Source organism: Carassius carassius, chromosome 3 (genome assembly GCF_963082965.1).
Source record: "Carassius carassius chromosome 3, fCarCar2.1, whole genome shotgun sequence".
Classification (NCBI taxonomy): domain Eukaryota; kingdom Metazoa; phylum Chordata; class Actinopteri; order Cypriniformes; family Cyprinidae; genus Carassius; species Carassius carassius.
In genome coordinates, this window is record NC_081757.1 from 17,463,058 (window position 1) to 17,483,774 (window position 20,717).

General features: G+C 37.6%; 1 protein-coding gene across 1 annotated transcript in view; it reads right to left on the reverse strand.

Annotated features, from left to right (window-relative positions):
* Positions 1-759: 759 nt before the first annotated feature.
* The window catches only part of fto (FTO alpha-ketoglutarate dependent dioxygenase), a 165,306-nt gene continuing 145,348 nt past the window's right edge, over positions 760-20,717 (reverse strand). The window contains exons 9-10 of the mRNA XM_059531816.1: positions 2,188-2,328; positions 760-2,054 (exon numbers count right to left, since the gene is read on the reverse strand). Of these exons, the coding sequence (XP_059387799.1) occupies positions 2,048-2,054; positions 2,188-2,328 (148 nt within the window). The 3' untranslated portion in view covers positions 760-2,047. The remainder of the gene's footprint in view (positions 2,055-2,187; positions 2,329-20,717) is intronic.

Sequence of the window (20,717 nt, forward strand, 5' to 3'; positions counted from 1 at the left end):
AGCTGAGACAAAAGCTCAAATCACCCCGTCATAGCTTTGAGAGGAAAATACATATTGAAGACTGATACAAATACACTTTAGATAAATGCAGATAAATAGACATCATATCTCACGATAAATTGAAAGTTTGATCCAGAAGTCTAAAACTTTGAAATCTGAGGTACAAAATAGGCCAGATTTGTCTTATGTTTGGAGTTCAAGTCAATAAACCACACACCAAACCATTCAGAAATGTGTCAAATTTTTAGATTTAGCTTTTCACTGCAATTAAAAGATTGTTATTTAAAATTAAGGGGGGCAACTTAAATCTAAAGAATGCAAAAATTAAGGCATTTTCTCAGACCCCACTGTATATAAAATGTAAAGTCTTCGGTAAAACTTCTATTATCTCATTTTAATTCAATTAATTACTCATTAGATACATACAGTAGGCCATTTATACTGATATAAAAAATGTACAGTACTTAAACATTTGCATCTATCTTAATGCACAATCAAATGACCATTTGCTATGCATTACATAATGTAATAATAATTTCCTGATAACTCTGAATAAAAATCTGAAGAAACTGCTACTAATATACAAATCAAAATCATACAAAAAAAGAACAAATACCCATGCACTGATTGAGCATTTTATTTTATTTCCATTATAACTAGCGCTTTGCACACACAACGCTTTCAGAAAAGCAGAGGGGCTTGTGGCACTCCGGAGAAAGAATATAGAAAAAAAGAGAGAGGAAAAAAAACACAATGAAATAAAGATTATTTATATATATTTATATACCAACCTCACAGCATTTACTCGGCAAGAACACAATATTTGGCAACCAATGACAACTCTAAAACTTCAAAAGTATAAAACACATTTAAGCATCTTCATCGAATACTATAATATGGATCTTCTACATTAACACTGATGACATAGAAAAACATACAAAGAAAAAGAAAGCTGCTGGACTTCAACAGTCATCCCTTTTTCATTCATCCTTCATTCGCTTAGAGGACATCAGAGTGCTTTTCTTCACCCTTCAATCATTTGACGATGTTTGAGTGCATTCCTCCCGAAACTGGCAGCATTTCAGACATAGGCAGGCGTTATTAAAAAGTTAGGAGCCAATGAGCTGCGAGAATTATGCGATGCAAGGGGTATAAGTTCTCTTGGAGAGCTCAGCAAGAGCCGCCTATCGACACTACCTGGCTTGGGAGAGAAACATCTTATGTACACATACACACACATTCATATTCAGTCACACAGAAATAAAACCGTCTAAAAGATGACATACACATGTGTGTGCCTCGTACCTACATGCGCCTATATAGACAAACATCACTGACAAAGCCAGTCTAAGAACTGTTACTTGACCTTCTTCCTAAAAACAGTCAGATGGATGCACACGCACACATTCAAACACACTAAATCCCTAGACAATACGCCAGGTGAAAGGCAACGGCATGTATATGACACCAGTTAATGATGATGTCATACACCCCCACAATGTCATATTTTATTTTTACCAAATTTCCCCCTAAAAAGATTGCAGGCAGAAAAAACACACACGCAGAGGAGAAATGAACTGTTTATACTGTATACTTCTACATAATGCCTGTCCAAAAAAAAAAAAGCTTCAGAGGATATATGGAGAACTGAACTAAAACATACATACATTAATGGATATATATAGCTATATTTATGAATAGGTGTCATATGCTACTACTGATATGTGTCTATGCATGGTCATTGTAACACTACAGACTCTGTTAAAGTGATAGTAAACGATACTGATGGAAATAGGAAATAAAATGTCCCGTCCAGATGTCACCCTGTATCCATCCTTATATCCATCCATTCATCCGAGTGGATCTCAATGTGGTGTGGTTACGATGAATGTTGGTCTTCAAGCAAGAAAGCAAGGAAAAACTAATCAGGTGTGTGTTGTATTGTCTCTTTTTTTTGTCACCTGTGATCTCCATCCCGGCCTCCATCTCTTAACATCCACTTCATAACATTCTTTCTCTCCATTTATCTCACCCCTTCACTAACACCTCACATCCTTGGAAGAAAGAAAAAACACAAAGTCACATTTTGAGCATTTATGGCTGAACATTCCTTAAGGCAACTTTCGATGATTTTAATAATAATCCCTAACATAAGACATGCACAAAAATACCGTAATGGTAATTCACCTCCAGAGAAGCGACTCAACGCGGTTGATGATTTCAGAGAGGTCAAAGGGGAGGGGCATGTCAGGATCTTCATTACTCCAATAGGGTCGGTCGAAAGGTGCTTCCTCAGGGGGCAAGGTCTGTGCCAAGCTTGACTGGCATCTATTGGGACACAAAAGAGATCAACAACTTTATAATTAATACAAAACAGTAATTTTACTTATCTATATATTCTATATATATTATCTATATATATCTATATATATCTTTCATAAACATCAAAAAAAAAAAATACCTGACTACTAACATTGCCAAAAACTCTGAACGGTTGTGTATTTACACAATCAATTTCTTTACAGTGTAAGATTGATGAGAAAACACCTCCAGGTTACTGCATGTGCTTTCTCTGGAAAGTGTGTGGAGAGTGTGTGAATAGTTAATTTCACCCTAAACACACAAAGAAGTGTGTGTTTGTCTAGGGGAAGTCCACACGTTCATTTCCTGATTTATTTACGACATACAATAACCTGCCCTAATGACACGTTTATTATGGAACGAAGAATTGCACAGCTTTTGTGTGTGTGTGTGTGTGTGTGGCATCATCCCCTTGCTCTTCCTTTGAACGAAGCCCCAGGAATATACTTCTGCAATCCTACAAGAGAAAGCAGTGTAAATCACCTTCTAAACACACCTGGTGCTGATTAATATCTCAATCATTTACACCTGGGCAGGTGAAGCCTGTGGCTTTAATTCCACAGTAACTTTGACGTTACTACATTTCATTTTGTCACCTAATTAATATACAGTGTGGTTTTCACTAGAATGCGACAATATTGCTTCTCGTAAATAGGACAAAACTGGGTGTGTTAGTGAGAATGTACAGCATTTCTAGATGTGTGTGCTCTTGTTTTTGTGACATATCAGGACACAACTCTGTATAATGACATGGGTATGACACAGGTATTACAAGGAGAGGGTGACTTATGAGGACATAACCCATGTCCCCATTTTTCAAAACGCTTATAAATCATACAGAATGAGTTTTTTTTTTTGAGAAAGTAAAAATGCTCAAAGTTTCCTGTGAGGGTTAGGGTTAGGTATAGGGTCGGTGTAGGGCCATAGAATATACAGTTTGTACAGTATAAAAACTATTACGTCTATGGGATGTCCCCACAAAATGTCTTTTGTCTTTTCACAAAAACAAACAAGTGTGTGTGTGTGTGTGTGTGTGTGTGAAAGAGAGAGAGAAAGAGAGAAAGAGAGAGAGAGAGAGCAGCAACATCCTGCTGTAGTTATGCATCAAAAATAATATAAAGATGAGTGTGAACTTTTAACTGCACATGAAGAGAAACCTAATGGTATGTGCAACACTGGCTCAGTAAAATGGAATTGTTTATATTATCAGTGGTTATTTTAGGGTAATGAACAGGGATAAATAATTAGGCTAATGTAAATTTAAGCATGCATCAAGAAACTACAATTACAATTACAACTACAATTTTTTTATTTTATTTTTTATAAATTAACTATTTTTATTCAGCAAGGATATATTAAATTTGATATAATCAAAAGTGACAATAAATACATTTTAGTGTTCCAAAAGACCTCAGTTTCAAATAAATGCTGTTCTTTTACACTTTCTATTAATTATTTAAAGAATCCTTTAATCTGAATGAAGGAACTGACACACTTCACCTTTAACAGAGGGACAACCACTATCCTCACAAACACACAAAGTTCTCCCACAAACACTTGGCTCAAGCAAACATAGGCTGCAGTAAACACTCATCGTCCTCCACTCAAAGACTGCAGCGGTGCCCAGAAGAGGCCAGTGTTATGGATGAGTCTGTGCTGTCCAGTGGTCAGAGGACAGCCCCTCTCTGACACTATTTGTGGTTATATATTTTGTAAGGGCCACTTAATGGTGGAGTGGCTCTCCTGTTAAGTGCCGTCTCTCCAATTGCACCGGCCACATGAGAGGCTGCATTACACGCCGAGGGTGGAATTAGCATATAGCGCTTCAATATATCATCCTCATACTGCATCAGGGCTTGACAATAACATCCGTTAACATGCGCTAAGTACCCTAATGTAGCACATCAGTTCATAAATAATATGAGAGCTTGTTCTAAACGCATGCGCGTGTGTTTAAACTCTCTCATCATTTACTGGATTATTGGAAGATACAGAGAAGAGGGACTGTGGTGAAAGAGACCGCAATCATACAAATGAATACCAGCAATAAAGATTCACATAAACATACACACTTAGAGGTATGGTTTGTACAAAATTGAACATTTTGGCATCATTTATTATGTTGCTCCAAACCTGTAAATGACAGGTGGAACACAGACAGAGATATTTAACAGAATGTCCAAGGTAACAATAAACAATTTATACTTTTACAGCATTAATTGACCTTAAGATAGATAGATAAAAAAAATACTATTGAAGTCAATAGCTACCATCAACTGTTTAGTTACCAACATTCTTTGGAACTCAGTTTTGGCTGAACTATTCCTTTGTACTGAATCACCTCTGAATCAAGAATATGCATAACTGAATCATTTAGGTTACAGAAATTCACATACACCTCACCCTACAACCATCTGACTCCCGCATTTCGCATTTCCACACGCAGTCAGTGGTTAAGAGTAAAGACGCAAAGTGTGTGTGTGGACTGCTGGAAGTATATTTAGAAGTGTATGCCAACCATCCATACAGATTAACCTCTGCGAGATGCAGTCTACCTCTCCCATCTGACCCGCGCTCAGGAGAGATCGACGTTACAATCACTCATTTCAATTTGCTCTGAAACCCTATAACCCTACAGCCAGGCCTGCTGGAATAGCGAGCTAATGTGGAGAGAAGGAGATCTATCACCTCTGTTCTTCTGGGGGGCAGCTCACATACTCCCACCCGACACATTCGCCGCACTTGAACTTCGACTCGGTCCGCGAACAATGCTACGCACACACACACATGCACACCTTGCCTCCCAGCTGAAACTAACCACTTTAGCTAAAGTGAGTGTTAATTATGGACAGGCAAAGCAGTCAATAAAAAGGTTAATGCAGAAGGCAGTGGATAAATTCCTTTAAGCATTGCATCACTGGGCCATCTCTGGGCGGCACGCAAGGCTCTCTCTGTGTCTGATCAATACATTTTACTGTAATGTTCTCCGCATCGATTTCCCTCGCTCTCTGAATCCTCCAACTGAGATAAACTAGAGGAGAGGGGGAGTGAAAAGCAAGAATTAACTGATAAATGAAATGATTAAAACCTCTTTTCAGTTGGACTTTCCCTCTCTTTGACATATCGCTGTGGTTTATAGCACAGTGCTGGACTTCATCTGCGAGGTCGTACATTACCCCCCCCCCCCCACCAACTCTTAAAGGGAGTAAAATGCCCTTATTAGACAACATCAGAGCTTCTGCCCGACGCCATTACGCTGATAGATGAAGGGCTAAAATGCTGGGTACACAGACAGGAGACAATGCTAATTGCATTAGCCCACCAGGAGATCATTTACAAGCATACAGCTACAAATGGGCCGGTTTGGTTAGGACATTAGGGTGATGTTAGTCTGTGCGCTATCCTGTATCTGCAAGCGATAAGCATTATTTGTACGACAGCATGTCTATACGAAGTCTGTGGTTTGTATACGCCTGCTGTGAAATTTACAGGTATTTGATGGTGTTACTCATAGGGGGTGAAATGTTTTGTTCTCATTTCAGGTGCACAGGTGTTAAGGGTGTGTGTAGTTTTACGATTTTTGGCAGTGATTGGCCCTGTTCAGAGAATGCCATCAAATGAGTCATGCAAAAACAAGTGAGTCGATCATAAATCACGATTTGGCTCTAAGGCCCATGCAAGCAATCACATTTCAATATAGGAGTACGAACAAGCACACTGATAACATCTTCAACAGATTCTTCAGATAGTCTCATTTAAAACTATAAAAAAGGGTTTGCCTGGTTATAAAACTTTGCTTTTTTTATTGTCTCTGCACTGAACTGGAGACTAATGTAATTAAGATTAAATAAAATGAACTGGTCACGTTCAAACTGGGTAGTAAGCACTAACCTAAGTTAAATGTATTGAGCTATTACAGACTGAATAGATCTGAACGGACATTATTTGCCAATGAGATTTAGGAACAATAACAACTCAGTTTCATCAAATTAGAAAAGCAAGTTCTCGGTTAACTGCAGTAAAAATAAAAATTACATCAAAATGTAGAAATTAAAACTAGTCTAGAAATACATTTTCATGCCTTCAAAATAAATAAAATAAAATGAAATAATCTGGAAGTAACTAAAAAAAGTAGATACATAGTTTAAAATCTCAGTAAACATGTCTAAGTGTGTGTGTGTGTGGGTAGATTGGTGAGTACGTGAGTGAATGAGTGGTATGTGATTCTTTTAAAGCCTAATAAAACTAGCATCTTATCTACAATTCCCCTAATTAACGGCTACCAAAAAAAAAAAAAAAAAAACAGACTCTTTTGCCACGTGTGTATGTGGGTTGGGAGACAATGAGCAGAGCTATATTTGGGTGGCAATGAGTTCACAAGAAGCAGAAGGTCTTTAGCATCAGCACACCAACAGCTCACAGCAGACCACATGAAACAAGCTCTCCCAAGCTCTGGTACAGGACACACAGACACCACAAGAGAAAACAGGGACAGAGCCCACCAGCACACCTTTACTGAGAAAAGCTTGTTTGATGTGGTGAGAGTGGGTGTATGGGTCCTTACCCAACCAGATGACATGAAACACACACACACACAAACACACACACAGCGGCTGCCTCTAAACGGTTTTCATAATTGGGGTAATAAAAAAAGGGGCTGAAGATTGCAGAGGAGGCCACTGCTGTCTATGAACTCTCAAAACCAGGTGAATGTCTATTAGCCTGTTAACATCGTAACAAATTATCCCACACGCCCCTCCGATCGCCCCCCTCAGGCTTCGTGAAAGAACGCAGCCAGATGTCAACACCAGCACCGGTTTACAGCACATGACACGCCGGTACACACTGAGACAGGTTGTAATAAGGAGGAGTGTGTGAAGAGGGCAACAGTCAAGTCTTAAGTCGTTTGTCTGTCAGTCAGCTCTGTTAAATGACACTTGAATAAAGAAGCATGGGTCTCATGTGTCCTTTTGGGTCACTGTCCCACCTGGACAGTGGTCCCTCTGGGTGTCACTAAGGTAAAAACAAATAGTGTTGCTGTAACTTGTGCCCTGACATGTCCAACCATACCTTTTGTCACGTACTGAGGTGACAGCCTGCCATTTACAACACTGTGATATTCTGGGCCAAAACTAATTAGTGAATTTAAAAGACACTAGGGGTTTTTCACTCTGATGGTGTTTACTTACATGTCTGAATGAAATATGGAGAGGTTGGAAGAAGGAAAAGGCTATATATGCATATGTGTGTGTGTGTGTGTGTGAGAGAGAGAAAGAGAAAAGTGCCTGAGGGGGAATAAGGTTATGAGGTTCTGAATGTTTACAGTTTTTCACAGGGGAGTGTTTGAGGGCCAATAAATCTTAGAGTGATCAGGAAGTGGATAACAGCGAGGTTGGGAACACTAACACTGCGTTTAACATGTTAAATGTCTGCCACATGAAAACAGACAAACGCACCAGTAAAACGATCAGTCTCATGGATACGTAAAAGAACATACACCTGTATGCATACGTGTACTGTGCGATCAGCACGACATAAGCTTAAGCCCTGTGGGCATCTCAGAGAGGAAAGACATGTAAGAAATGTGCCTGTTCTGACAGATGTACTGCAACTTCAGTGACCCACACATGACCGCAGTCACATGACCTGGTCATCTATAAAGCCCACATTATCAAAAAAAACTATTTTGCAGACATGACAAATAAAGAAAGGGAATGATTCATATTGCATAGAATTTAAACTGGTAAACACATCACAATATACAAAATAAATACAAACTGAAAATCATACATTTTATAATACTAATTCATCTTTAGGTAACATTTCAATGCATACAATATATATATATATATATATATATATATATATTATATTTCAAGTTCTATAAATGAACCTTAATATAAACTACAGTTGAATACCTTGTGGTCAGTAGCTTTATTATTATTATTTATTTATTTATTTTAAATTCTTTTAAGAAATTAACTTTTATTCAGCAAGGACAAACTGATCAAAAGTGATTAAGATAATGTCATATGCTATACATAATGATAATAATAATAATAATAATAATAATGTTACATAAAATTTCTATTTCAAACAAATGCTGTCCTTTTGAATGTTCTATATTTATCAGTGTCAAAATGTTTTCAACATTGATAAGAAATGCTTCTGGAGCAATACATCTGCATATAAGAATGATTTCTGAAGGATCATGTGACACTGAAGACTGGAGAGTAATGACTGCTGAAAATTCAGTTTTGTGATCACAGGAATACATTAATTTAAAATGTAATATATATGAAAACAGATATTTTATCTGGTTATTTTAATTTTTCACAGCGTTACAATTTTATTTTGTATTTGATTAAATAAACGTAGCCTTGGTAAACATGGGAGACCTAAAAAAATCTTACCAACCCCAAATTTTGAAAGGCAGTGCATTATGAATGAAAATGAATTAACAATTAACAATGGCATATTTTGTTAGTCCACATTCTACTTACAATCAGTAACTTTGCAATAGGCATAGGCTAGTGCATACAGACATACACATACCTAATTAAACAGGCAAATACAAAAACAATGGATGACGTGAAAGGGATTATATGATTACAGTGGCGGTAGAAGTGGACAAAAAAAAAACACTCAAATTTTGGGTGGTGACACTAGCCCTGTATCATTACTCTATTCAAACAGCATGAATGAATTCATGTCATCTCATTAGAAACAAACAGACCCATGTTCTAACACAAATGTCACTGTTTGCCAACATATCCTGGACACGTACCACTAATATTTCACTTCCGTAAACAGGACAGGTTGGTCTCAGTTACTAAGAAATAATTACAATGAGAGAGCCGCAGGTGCTAAGTGTCATGTCACAAATGACAGCTGCTAATAAGAACGTGTGAAATAAGACATTTTACCTCTAAATGGGCTTCTCTGGTAATTTAAGAGTACTGGGTGCGAACTGACAAAGTTACAAAGTGACAGATAGTAGAAAAGGAATTTGTTCAAATATGAGCAGCATGCATGCAGTGAATCATCTACACCTAATCAGAGTAAAAAAAAACAAAAAAACAGAGGATCAAATTAAAGAAATGGGAGAGAACATCCACCAGGTGTTTGAAGTCCTGAATCACCTGCTCCTCCTGCTGTGTGAAAACTGTTTTTGCAGCCTATTAAGTAAATAGTGTAATTAAAACAGTGTGGCATTTAAAAGCCTGTGAACTACCAACAATTTGTTTAAGGGAACGGTCAGGCCGAGCAAGCCCCTTGGGCACTGCAACGAGCAGGTAGCAGAATCAAACACATGGGTAATGGGTGGAGGATATGTGCTTACACAATGAGTGTTTGTAAGAAAGAGAAAAAGGGAAGAAAAATTAAGGGAGCAAATTAAATGTGTGTGTGTGTTAACGGTACTGAAGCAGCGTAGTTTAAGTGATAGGTAAATACATGCTTGACACAATCAAACAGGTCATCTTTGTAATGAATAGAATGGATATTTCCCATCCATTGATATTTGGAAAATAATTTGCTGGGTAATGTACCCAGCCCTTTGTCTACACCATCTGAGCTTTTCTAGCGTCAACACGCAAACAAAAGCCCACAATGAGGGTTTACAGAAGCCTTTGTGTTTTTGCAGTGGCCTTATACCTTAAGGACTAACTCAGACATTGAGACTAAAGAGCACATCAACAATTGAACTGGAGAAGGATCTTAAAGAGGACAATGGGAATGTTCCTATTCAAACAGAAATTTCTATAAGGTACAATAGCAGGATAAACATGAGATTTGTTTCAGTTTCCAGTAAAACTCTTGTAATGCAATACAACAGTATAGCGAATCAGGACAAATACAAAGAAAATCCATGTTCAAAATTATTTAAAGAGGTCATAACATTGTTTTTCTTACCTTTTGGTCTACTTACAAAAGGTTAACCATAATTGGTTTTTAAACTACCATTTCACCCTCTCTAACCCTTAAACTTGCTGAAAAACAAAAACATACAATTAAAACATCAACACACAGCTCCATCTAACTTATGATGATAAAATGTTTACTAAACTGCAAGCATGTTCTTGTGCACTGTGATTCTACGTATAATAAAAATTTAAAATATTTTAATATAATGCAACCAGAAATTCTGTCTGAGGGTGTATTAAGAGAGGTGGGGTATCATTTGGTTCCATTTTTTTGCGCTTTCATTAACTCTTAAAGGGCCATTCACACAGAACATGTTTATGTGTTTAAAAGCAAAAGAAGCAAGGAAGTTGACTGAAAAGAGCAAAGTCTAGAAATGTGTCATGTTTTCAGAATGCCATGCCATGAGCAAGAAGCAGCAAAAGTTGTAGGACATGAGCACAAACGTGTCCGTCTAAAGCACATTTACATAAAACAATGGAAAAGCAGCACAGTGGAATGCAAAAACAGCCCTTAAAGCTACGGTCACGTTGGCAAAATATTTTTCGCAGTCAAAAAAAGGTACATTTTCTATTGTCAGTTATGTAGCAATGAATGATGCACAACGACTTCCTGTTAGTCAACATGGTGAATTCACATAACCCTTTCACCTTCAAACAAAGTTCCTGAACGAGTGGATTCCTTTAAAAATGACTGGATTTCGAATAAAAAATTAGCAGAACAGCAAATAATGTGACTGGACCTTAACTCAGCATTTTCACTTTAACCCAATCAGGCACTAGCTATTACATTTATAAACTACATAAAAAATTCCTGCTAGCACATTATTAACAAACCTGTTCTGCACACTTATTACAGACATGATAATTATAGTAATTTAAGTGACACCACAATCATAGATTTAAATGGTATACAACTTTCCTTTTATCATATGTGGGGGAAAAAAAACGTCAAGTCAGGGAAATCCTTTGCTTTTTTTCTAATTCAAAGAAACGACATGGGGCTCCAAATTTAGTTTTTTGTTCCAGTGGCGGTTTCTTAATTCTTTTTGGACTCGGGACAAAGTTGAAGTCATGAAAATTGTTTTCATAGTATACTCAACTCTTTTATCTCAAAAGATCAAGCAAAATTTGATTCCTCATGATGTGACCTTTGCGTTTTTGCGAGTATAATTCGGCATCGCTGTGTTTAGCAGCAGTAATTGTTTCCTCTGCTTCATGCGATTCCCATTAAAGCTGCATAAACCACACTGTAATCTTTCTGAACCTCGCTGGATGGCTGCGTTCACCCACAGAGCTCAGCTACGGGGGACGGTGAGATGACCGTCTTAAGGGGTTAACTGCTGATCTGGAAACAGCAGGATGGATCGCTAAAGGGGCTCAGTTGTCAAGACTCCCAGACCCTCCACTGGCCCGAGGCCAGTGTCTGAGAGCAAAGAAGTATGAGCCAGACAGCCCAGTCAATCTGAGAGATTACACTCTTCACAACTGTTTAGCCTCTGCACTCCTGGAACGAAATGGCCAACACAAAGTGCATAAAGTTATCATCTGTGTCACTCTGGAGTCTAAAGGCTGCCTGTGAATGATAAAATGAAGTAAAGGGGCAAAAATTGGCAAGAGAGGAGGAGGAAGAGGAGCATAAAAAAGAGGGGGTTAGCCTCTCAAGGGACTCCTAACATACACCGAGTTCAACATCAACATGTCACCATCCATTCCCCCTCCTTCCTGTAAATCTGAGGACCCTGCAGCCTCTTCAGGCCTAATGACTCCTGACCTAATCGCTCCGTCCACCTCCAGCCACACGGCTAGAACAGACAGAAAATCATTCAGCAGCTTGCCTGCATGAATATTTGATGGGGAGAGAGTATTTTTGCCCATGGTGAATAAGAACACAGTATGTGTGTGTATTGTGTGTGCGTCTTGCCTTTTATACATCTATCTCAAGAAAACTTCCCCAAGATTTTTTTGCTTCCCATAGCTGATAAACGTCATCTAAAGGAACAGTTCAGTGTTTCCATAGAGGTCAAGGACAAACTCACTGTACCATGTTAACCACACCAATGAAAATCGTGGTACAGTAACATGGTACAAATCGATTCCCTTGCTATAACCGATATGTTCATAACATCTGTTTGTTGTGGCATCTGGTGCAAAGAGTAAGTCATAGCCGAGTTAGTTGTTTTACATCATGAGCAATGTTCGTGTGCTTAGCGTCTTACCTTTAATTGAGCTCTTTAGCCAGGCTTTGGCTGCCTGCCATTAAACACACTATAAAACACGGTTTCACTGAAAAATAAACACATGGAATACAATATGCTGTCTGTCAAGAAAAAGTTTCCGATTCATTCAATCCTACACCGGTTTGCTATTTCAGAGCAAGGCATGTGAAGATTTCGTGCCCTCTCCCACGGTATTATTTGTTGCTCTGACACTCATTCAAAACATCATTATCAAACAAACCCAAAATACCAGGTGAGCTTTGGATGAGGATGGTTCACTTAATTAAAAACGAACAGGTTACAACACCACGCTACCTCCCCCTTTTGTTGTTTAATAAGAGTGTGAGCTGCCTGCCAAATTTCTCTCCACTGAAGTGGTTTTGAGGTGCTGAATCGAGCAGAGATACTGTATATCATATTGACAGAATTACTGCCGCCACCTGTGACCTCGTTGACGATGCCTTAAGCACATTTACATACAACTGTCCTAGACCGGGGTTCAAAGTGGATTCGGACTACCTATTTTGAAAGATTTAATTTATTACTTCATGTATGTTAAAACAGATGCCTGAATTATAGTCTATGTGCAGATTAAACTCCACAAACCCACACCCAACCCAATATAATGATCTTAAATTAAATCAGCACTGAGAATCGTATAACGCAAATCATTTTCGCCAAACATAAATTTTTTGACAAGAGCTAAACCCTAGTCTACACAAGTTCACAAAGGGTCCAAATTACTTGTGCTAACATCATTGGTCACCTGCTTTTGTTTGTTTCTAATCTAGCAGATCCTACTTTAGCACTTATGTCCTGTTCAACAGGATGCTGAACCCACTGACAAGGCAGGGTGTGATTTGTCACAATTAGTTTCTCATGTCCTGAGCTATGAATTGCTGTAAGAGGATGTGTAGTATATGTACAAAGGTACATGTACATTCTTTTATAATAAGGTAAGAGATACATTTTGGTTTTGAAAGAGCTATAAGTATTAGCACAGTGTAAAGAGTGTCCTCTCGTGGTGGATAACAGTTCTGGATGTACCTGACTGTGTGTGGGTGGAATGAATATTAGGGATGCATGATGTATTGGTAAATTATCAGTTATGGCCCGATATGAAAGATTTTAATTTGATCATATCAGTCAATATGGGATGTAAATTGTCTAATATAGCATATTTCATAAAATGCATGCTCATTTGGCCATTTATTTTAGATTTTTAGATTTACAGTATATTACCAGAACCATCACTAAACACTCAGAAGTTTGCAAATCTCAGACATTATATTATGATACCTTAGTATCTGTATTCAATTGCAGCATTTAAAATGAATCATTTATTAAGACAAAACAGACAGAATTATAAAATCACCTTAGAATCAAAATTAACAATTCTTCAGTTTTCTTGTTTGAGAAGTGGTTTCCCTTGGATATACATCACAACAGGAAGAAAAGTTGGCAGCGGCTTTAATATTTGCCAACAAAATTTTTCAAAATGTATCATTTCTAATGAATACTGTCACTGAAGAGAAATAAAGAGAAACCAGCATCAATAACCCAATTTTATGCTGCAAAAAACATGAACAAGTTATCTCTCAAATGACTCAAAGAATTTGTTCTTTTTTAGAAACATTGCTTTGTGAAGTAACCTAATATGGACCACCTCTAGCTAAACAAATCACACAATAATGGCCATGCTAAAACAGACTCAGTCCCTTGATGATGCTACTGTGGCTAACCTGAACGAGAGGAGTTTTATAGAGAATGTTGGAGTGCAGCCTTAGGGAAGGACACATGACGTGGGTGGATCCCTGTGGCACCCTGCCTCATGGCCCTGACCACCTCACACATCACTCACGCCTCAAATACAGCACACACAGCTAACCGCACCCCATGAGACGTGGGAGTACATTGTCTGATCACTGTTCACAGTACTGAACAGATACAAATGGTTTATCCATGTAGCTCCGTGGACCCTGGTACCTCTCACGGTCTCTCTGGCATTCACCTGAGAGGGCTGAGCGACAGGCGTGCAAATCTGCAGAGGCTGAATTTAATGCTCTAAAAAGCACAAGGGCCACTGCTACCATCATACCTTTAATCAGAGAGAACGAGAGAGAAAGACAGGCCAGGGTTATGCTCAAATCTCAGACTAGGGGAGCGACATGAACAACAGATGCTCGTACAAACCAAAACAGGAACAAGGAGTCAACACAAGGGAATCGCACACACTCTCTCTGATTGGAACAGCGGCATCCTCTGAGTCGCTCTCATGTCGAACAGGCAGTAAAAGGCAAGTTCAACTCAGTTCTCTGATGCTCTTTAAAAATGAAATGCCTCTGGGGTGAGGCCCAAACTGGCTCTGGTAAGTTATTGCAAATGTAATACAGTTTGGAGGCTGTAAACTGACAAACAAGTCAGCAGGAATGTCCCACATAGCAACAATAGGGAGTCATTAGGATGTATGATATATCAGTGAAATATCAGTCATAGGTCAATATTACAGATTTATAAAGGGGTCATCGAATGCCCATTTTACACAAGTTGATATGATTCTTTAGGGTCTTAATGAAAAGTCTATAACATACTTTGCTTAAAAATTCTCAATGGTAGTAGTGTAAAACAACATCCTTTTTACCGTCAAAAACAGCTCTTTTCAGAGAAAGCCGTTTTCTTGCATGCCATTTTAAATGTAAACTTTCACTCCATGGGAGGGGTCTGGGTCTGTGTGATGTCACATAGATAAGACTCTGAGAATGGCTTGATTTGAGTAAGGGGGAATGATTTTAGTAGATGTAAAAAAAATAAATAAAAAAAAACCTGGGTGGATTTTTTTTTTGCATTATAGGGGGGTTGTGTACACACACTGCCAACACACATTTATGTTCAAACAACATGTTGTATTTCACATCCAATGACCCCTTTAAGTTATCACACTGGTCAATGTGTGGCCAATAATTCATATTATATATATATGAATATGAACTATATATACTGTATAGTTTGGTGGCAATATAAAAGGTTTGACATAAATGTGTGTGTGTGTGTATATATATATATATATATATATATATATATATATAACAAAAGAGCAACAATATGTAAGTGCAAATGACAAGCCTCTGTTAGCCTACCAAGGTGTGTGTGTGTGTGTGTGTGTGTGTATATATATATATATATATAGTGTAAGTGTATTGTGATGATGTCTGCTTATAACAGTTCTCTATAAAAAGTGTTTTAATTACTTGGTGTTTCACTAAACGTTGAGAAAACTCGGACTTCATGATCCGGGGCCCAGCAGAGGTTGTACTTCCTTCCCCATCTGAGGAAGTTTAACCTGCCACAGGAGCTGCTGTAACAATTCTACTCCACCATCATCGAATCCATCCTCTGCACTTCAGTAACTGTCTGGTTCAGCTCAGCTTCTAAATCTGACTTCAGAAGACTACAGAGGGTAGTCCGGACTGCTGAGCAAATCATCGGTTCAACCCTTCCATCTATTCAAGAACTGTACTTATCCAGAGTGAGCAAAAGGGCTGGCAAAATCACTCTGGACCCCTCACATCCAGGACACTCCCTCTTTGAACTGTTGCCATCTGGTCGACGCTACAGAGCACTGAGCACCAGAACGACCAGACACAGGAAAAGTTTCTTCCCTCAGGCAATCCATCTAATGAACAATTGATAAAAACTGTGGAACACACTACACTTTATATTTATATATATACATACACTTATTTATCTAACACCATACTTAGCGTACACTTCAATTTTTTTGCACACAATATACCTGTACATACATAATGCTCATTGTAATATACCTGCCATACATTGTCAATTTGTATATTTTCGTTCCTTACCTACCTATTTGTATTTTTTTTACATTTTTTATTCCATTTTGTGTTTTTGTTCTGTCACTGTTATTATGTTGCACTGCGGAGCTTCTGTCACGAAAACAAATTCCTCGTATGTGTGAACATACCTGGCAATAAAGCTCATAAAGCTAAAAAAAGCTCATATACTTATTGGCTGTTTGGCCCAAACTGGCTCTGGTAAGTTATTGCAAATGTAATACAATTTAGACGCTGTAAACTGGGAAACTAGTTAGCAGGAACATCCCACCAAAGATACAACAGTTAGTCAGTGTCTTGGGGTAATTAATGCACCATGTTTTGATTGTTATGGAATTTAAAACTGCTTTTATGAGTGTAATTTTCAGCCTACACACACTGGAGAACAGGCTCAACAAGCTAAAGCTCCCCAATTTTGTCATGAACTTCCAACCCACATATTTCTAGCTACCTACAGAAAATGGTGAAACCCTTTGAGTTTTGAACAACCTAGACTTGGAACATAATACTGCAGAGGAAAAGTGTGGTGCAAAAGCAAAAGTGTGATGTTCACAAACATGGAGGAGGATGAGAACATGGAAGAAAGCAGAAAGCACACATATGGAATAAAGGGCTAAAATGAAACATACGGAAGAGAATTAAGAAGGGAAGAGAAAACAGACACTGAAGAGGCATTTCCGCTCAAGTCCTCTGGCATCGGTATGTTAATGCTGCCAGCTTCCTCTGCTTATCCTACACAGGAACTTGCTAAGGCATATTGCCTTCAGCAGAGCCTAGCACGAACCTGGCACCAACACCACTTCAAACACACACACACACACACACACACACACACACACACACACACACACACACACACACACACACACACACACACACAACAGTCTGCCTCTTTCTAGCTCTTTAGTTATTCATAAGGTGGCATGTGTGCCATTCTGACACAAAGTACATGACAAATGTCACATGTCTCTTCACTCTTGCATGTTATATGATCCAAAATCTTCACAGTACAATATATTAATAAATACATCCATTGAGTGCTGAGTTATAATTATTTGGTGGTAATGGACAGCATGCCAACATATGTTGAATATGGGAATAGTTCACCCATAAAATGTAATTGCCATTATTTATTACCCCTTATGTTGATGGAAACCTGTATGACTTTCTTCAGTTGAATATGAAAGGAAATACCTGCACTGTAAAAAATTATTTAGCAGTTTAGTTGTTTCAACTAATTTTTTTATGTTGACACAACTTGCAGTTACTGAATTTGTTCATTCAACTAAAAATTTTAAGTTTTCACTGTCTCAACTAGCTCGAAAGTTGACTCAACTAGATTATTTGTCCTCTCAACTTAAAAAAATGTGTTGAATCAATGAAGTAGCAACATCACGTTCTCAACATCACTTATCGCGAGATCTCATCATTCTCGTGAAGGCCATTGCAGACAGAAGAAGGTCATCAGCCATACTGGTCAGCTTCTCCACAAAGCTTGGAAATTTTACCAGAATACAACTTTGGTAAGTTAAATATTTGTATTTATTGGCTTAATGTGTAAAATTACATTTGTTGTCTTAGAAGAGTAAGTATGGTTTAAAGAGTCGTATTTTCTGTACGTGTGTAAATGTTCGTTTCGCGGCACTCTGAAGCCTCAAAATACAGGCTGTTCCACGATATTTTCCTTATAAATATTAAAACAAATATTCTCCCATGCGTAACTGAGCTGAACCTATGTGGAGAACGATAAAAATATAGTTTGTATGTTATTATTTGAGCCCAGCACTGCGTTAGAGTCCGTTCAAACAGAGCGCAACAGATCACTGAATGGATTCAGAAAGGCGGGAATAAAAAAAAGGAACCGTTTTATACCTGACAGCGTAAAGCCGTCAGTCAGAATATACATTGATGAAATATTAAGGAAAAAACAAGATTACTACTCGAACTGAATCTTCTCTGCATGTTATAAGGGAAATGAATGAGCACCATAGATCAGCACCTCCCTCAGTTCTTTTGAAACGCATAACATTACATTTGATATTGCTGACATAAGCTTGGTTCAGATGAAGTTCTGAAGGTAACGTCACAAACTCTTCCTTCAGTTTTCTGAAGTAATGTTAGTCATTCAAGTGCCTCACCAGAACTCAGTGTAATGCTACGTAAATATCTATTTTTACAGTCTATGGTGAATATACGCTCAAAAGTATACTGCATACGTTCAAAACTATATATTTTAGAATAACAGTATTACAGTTTTTCTCAGTCACTTTGGTGCATTTCTCAAATCAGAAATGAAATTCTCAAAACTACTTGTACAACCTCCACACCATCTAGTCATTTATACACATCGTAAAACCAGATTCTCATTCTTTTGAACAAGTTGCGATTGCCTTTGTACATTCATGCAATTGATTATGCACTTTCATCTGTGGTTTCCTACATTATCAGTTGCTAAAGTCGTGTTGCTCAAAATTTATTATATAGCTTTCTGTGCAATAGTCTTACCCCTCAAACCATCTAGTCTCTAGTTCATTGTATAAGTCATTAAATGCAAAATGGTTAATCTAGTTGTCATAAACTGCCAAGCACACTTTTTATTTTTGCACATTATTATTAGACTTTTTGTCAATTTGGCATGAATTGTGCAAGTGAATATTTACTAATGAGGAGAATGTAGATGATAAACCAATGATAAACCATTTCTCTGAAACAGCTCAAAGGTTCATCTCAAGAATCTTCAGTTGGAAAGCTTATACTGTATAGACAGAGGACAACACAAGAGTTACACATTCTGAAAATTGACTTATTTTCATCTTTGTGCCCATATTTCTTTTTCCTTTTCTAAATCACAATGACATTGTAAAGGTTTTTTTTTTTTTTTGGCCAGACCACTAGTAAAAGTGTAACTGGGAATTCTATCCAGTCTCTTTCAATCAATATCCCACATACAGTAATGTGTAAATTTGTACTTTTGAAATGGATATATGGCATACATAAGCATATTGAATACTGTTCAATACAGTAACTGTCATCCAAAATGTTGCCATAGTTTACATCAGAACATCTCTCCAGAGTACACTGTTATATTGACAACATGACTAAGCAATTTGACTGGCTTATCCGTAAACTATGACACAAGGACTTGTCATTCGATGGCACTGACATGTTCATTGACACAGATATTTATTTTTGAGAGATGAACTAAGGATTTTGAGCAAGAGACTGGCTTTTGCAGGTAATCCATGGTGTTTTGCTATTTGTACGAGTTGTTTTGAGAAATGCACTTACTGTTTTGCAAATTGTGAGTTTGATTCGAGAAATGTACCAAAGCGACTGAGAAAAACTGTAAAATCATCTTCTGGATGTTAAAGTTTGTCTTTGGTAATTAAAACAATCTTGTCAATACATTTGACTTTCTCTGTAAAGATTTATTTATATATTTATGTTTATTGTTTAACAGTGTTTTAACATGTTTCTGTATTTTTCATGTTTATGATATTTTGGAATGACTGAAGATTGAGTGCAGAATTCAATAATCCTGTGGATGGACCGCAGTGAGTCCTTTTGCAGTTGAATCCATCAAAATGCTATGCAGACATAATGGAAATGACATTCACATTGTAGAGCTTGGACAAAGTTGTAAGTAAATTTATTTACTTTATAAATGCACATTTATTGGAGTCTATAAGCTTTATGATTGTAAGGCACAGTTTAATGCTTCCCTTTGTTTTTATTAAAGCACACAGGCTCAGAGCAGGAATTCATCAAAGACATGACTGTTGGGATTACGGTTGTGGATGACCAATCTGAGCAGCATCAGTCTGCAGTGCTGTGGTTCAGGTAATAGAAGTAGAAATCTTGGTGATCTGAGGTTGTAACACGTTGTGGGGTTGTGTACTGTGTTAGACTATCTGGGACTTGTCACAGAAAGAAACTCATTCAGGTTTAGAACAACTTGAGGTTTAGTAAATTACAATTTTCTTTCTTTCTTTTTTTGGGTGAACTCTTTAAGAAAATTTTTCATATTTGCATTGGAAAACAGCTTCAAAATTTAGAGAGCATAATTTGATGTATTATTTTCCATTCAGTTTATTCCTTGAATTTTCTATTGGCCCCCTCCTGGCATGCTGTTTGCCCTTGCTTGCACTGTCCTGACAGTGGAAAAGTGGCATATGACTACTAGTTTTTATTTGAAACAATGTTGTTCATTGCAGAGCTCTAACCAACGTAGAAGAGCAGTTGTCCTTCTTGGGCTTCCTTTTTCCTTAAAGAGGAACCCCCCAAGTTTATCAAAATTTGTGAGGTATGTAAATATCATGTTTGTTTTAAAGGGTTAGTTTAGCCAAAAAGTCGTTCCAAAT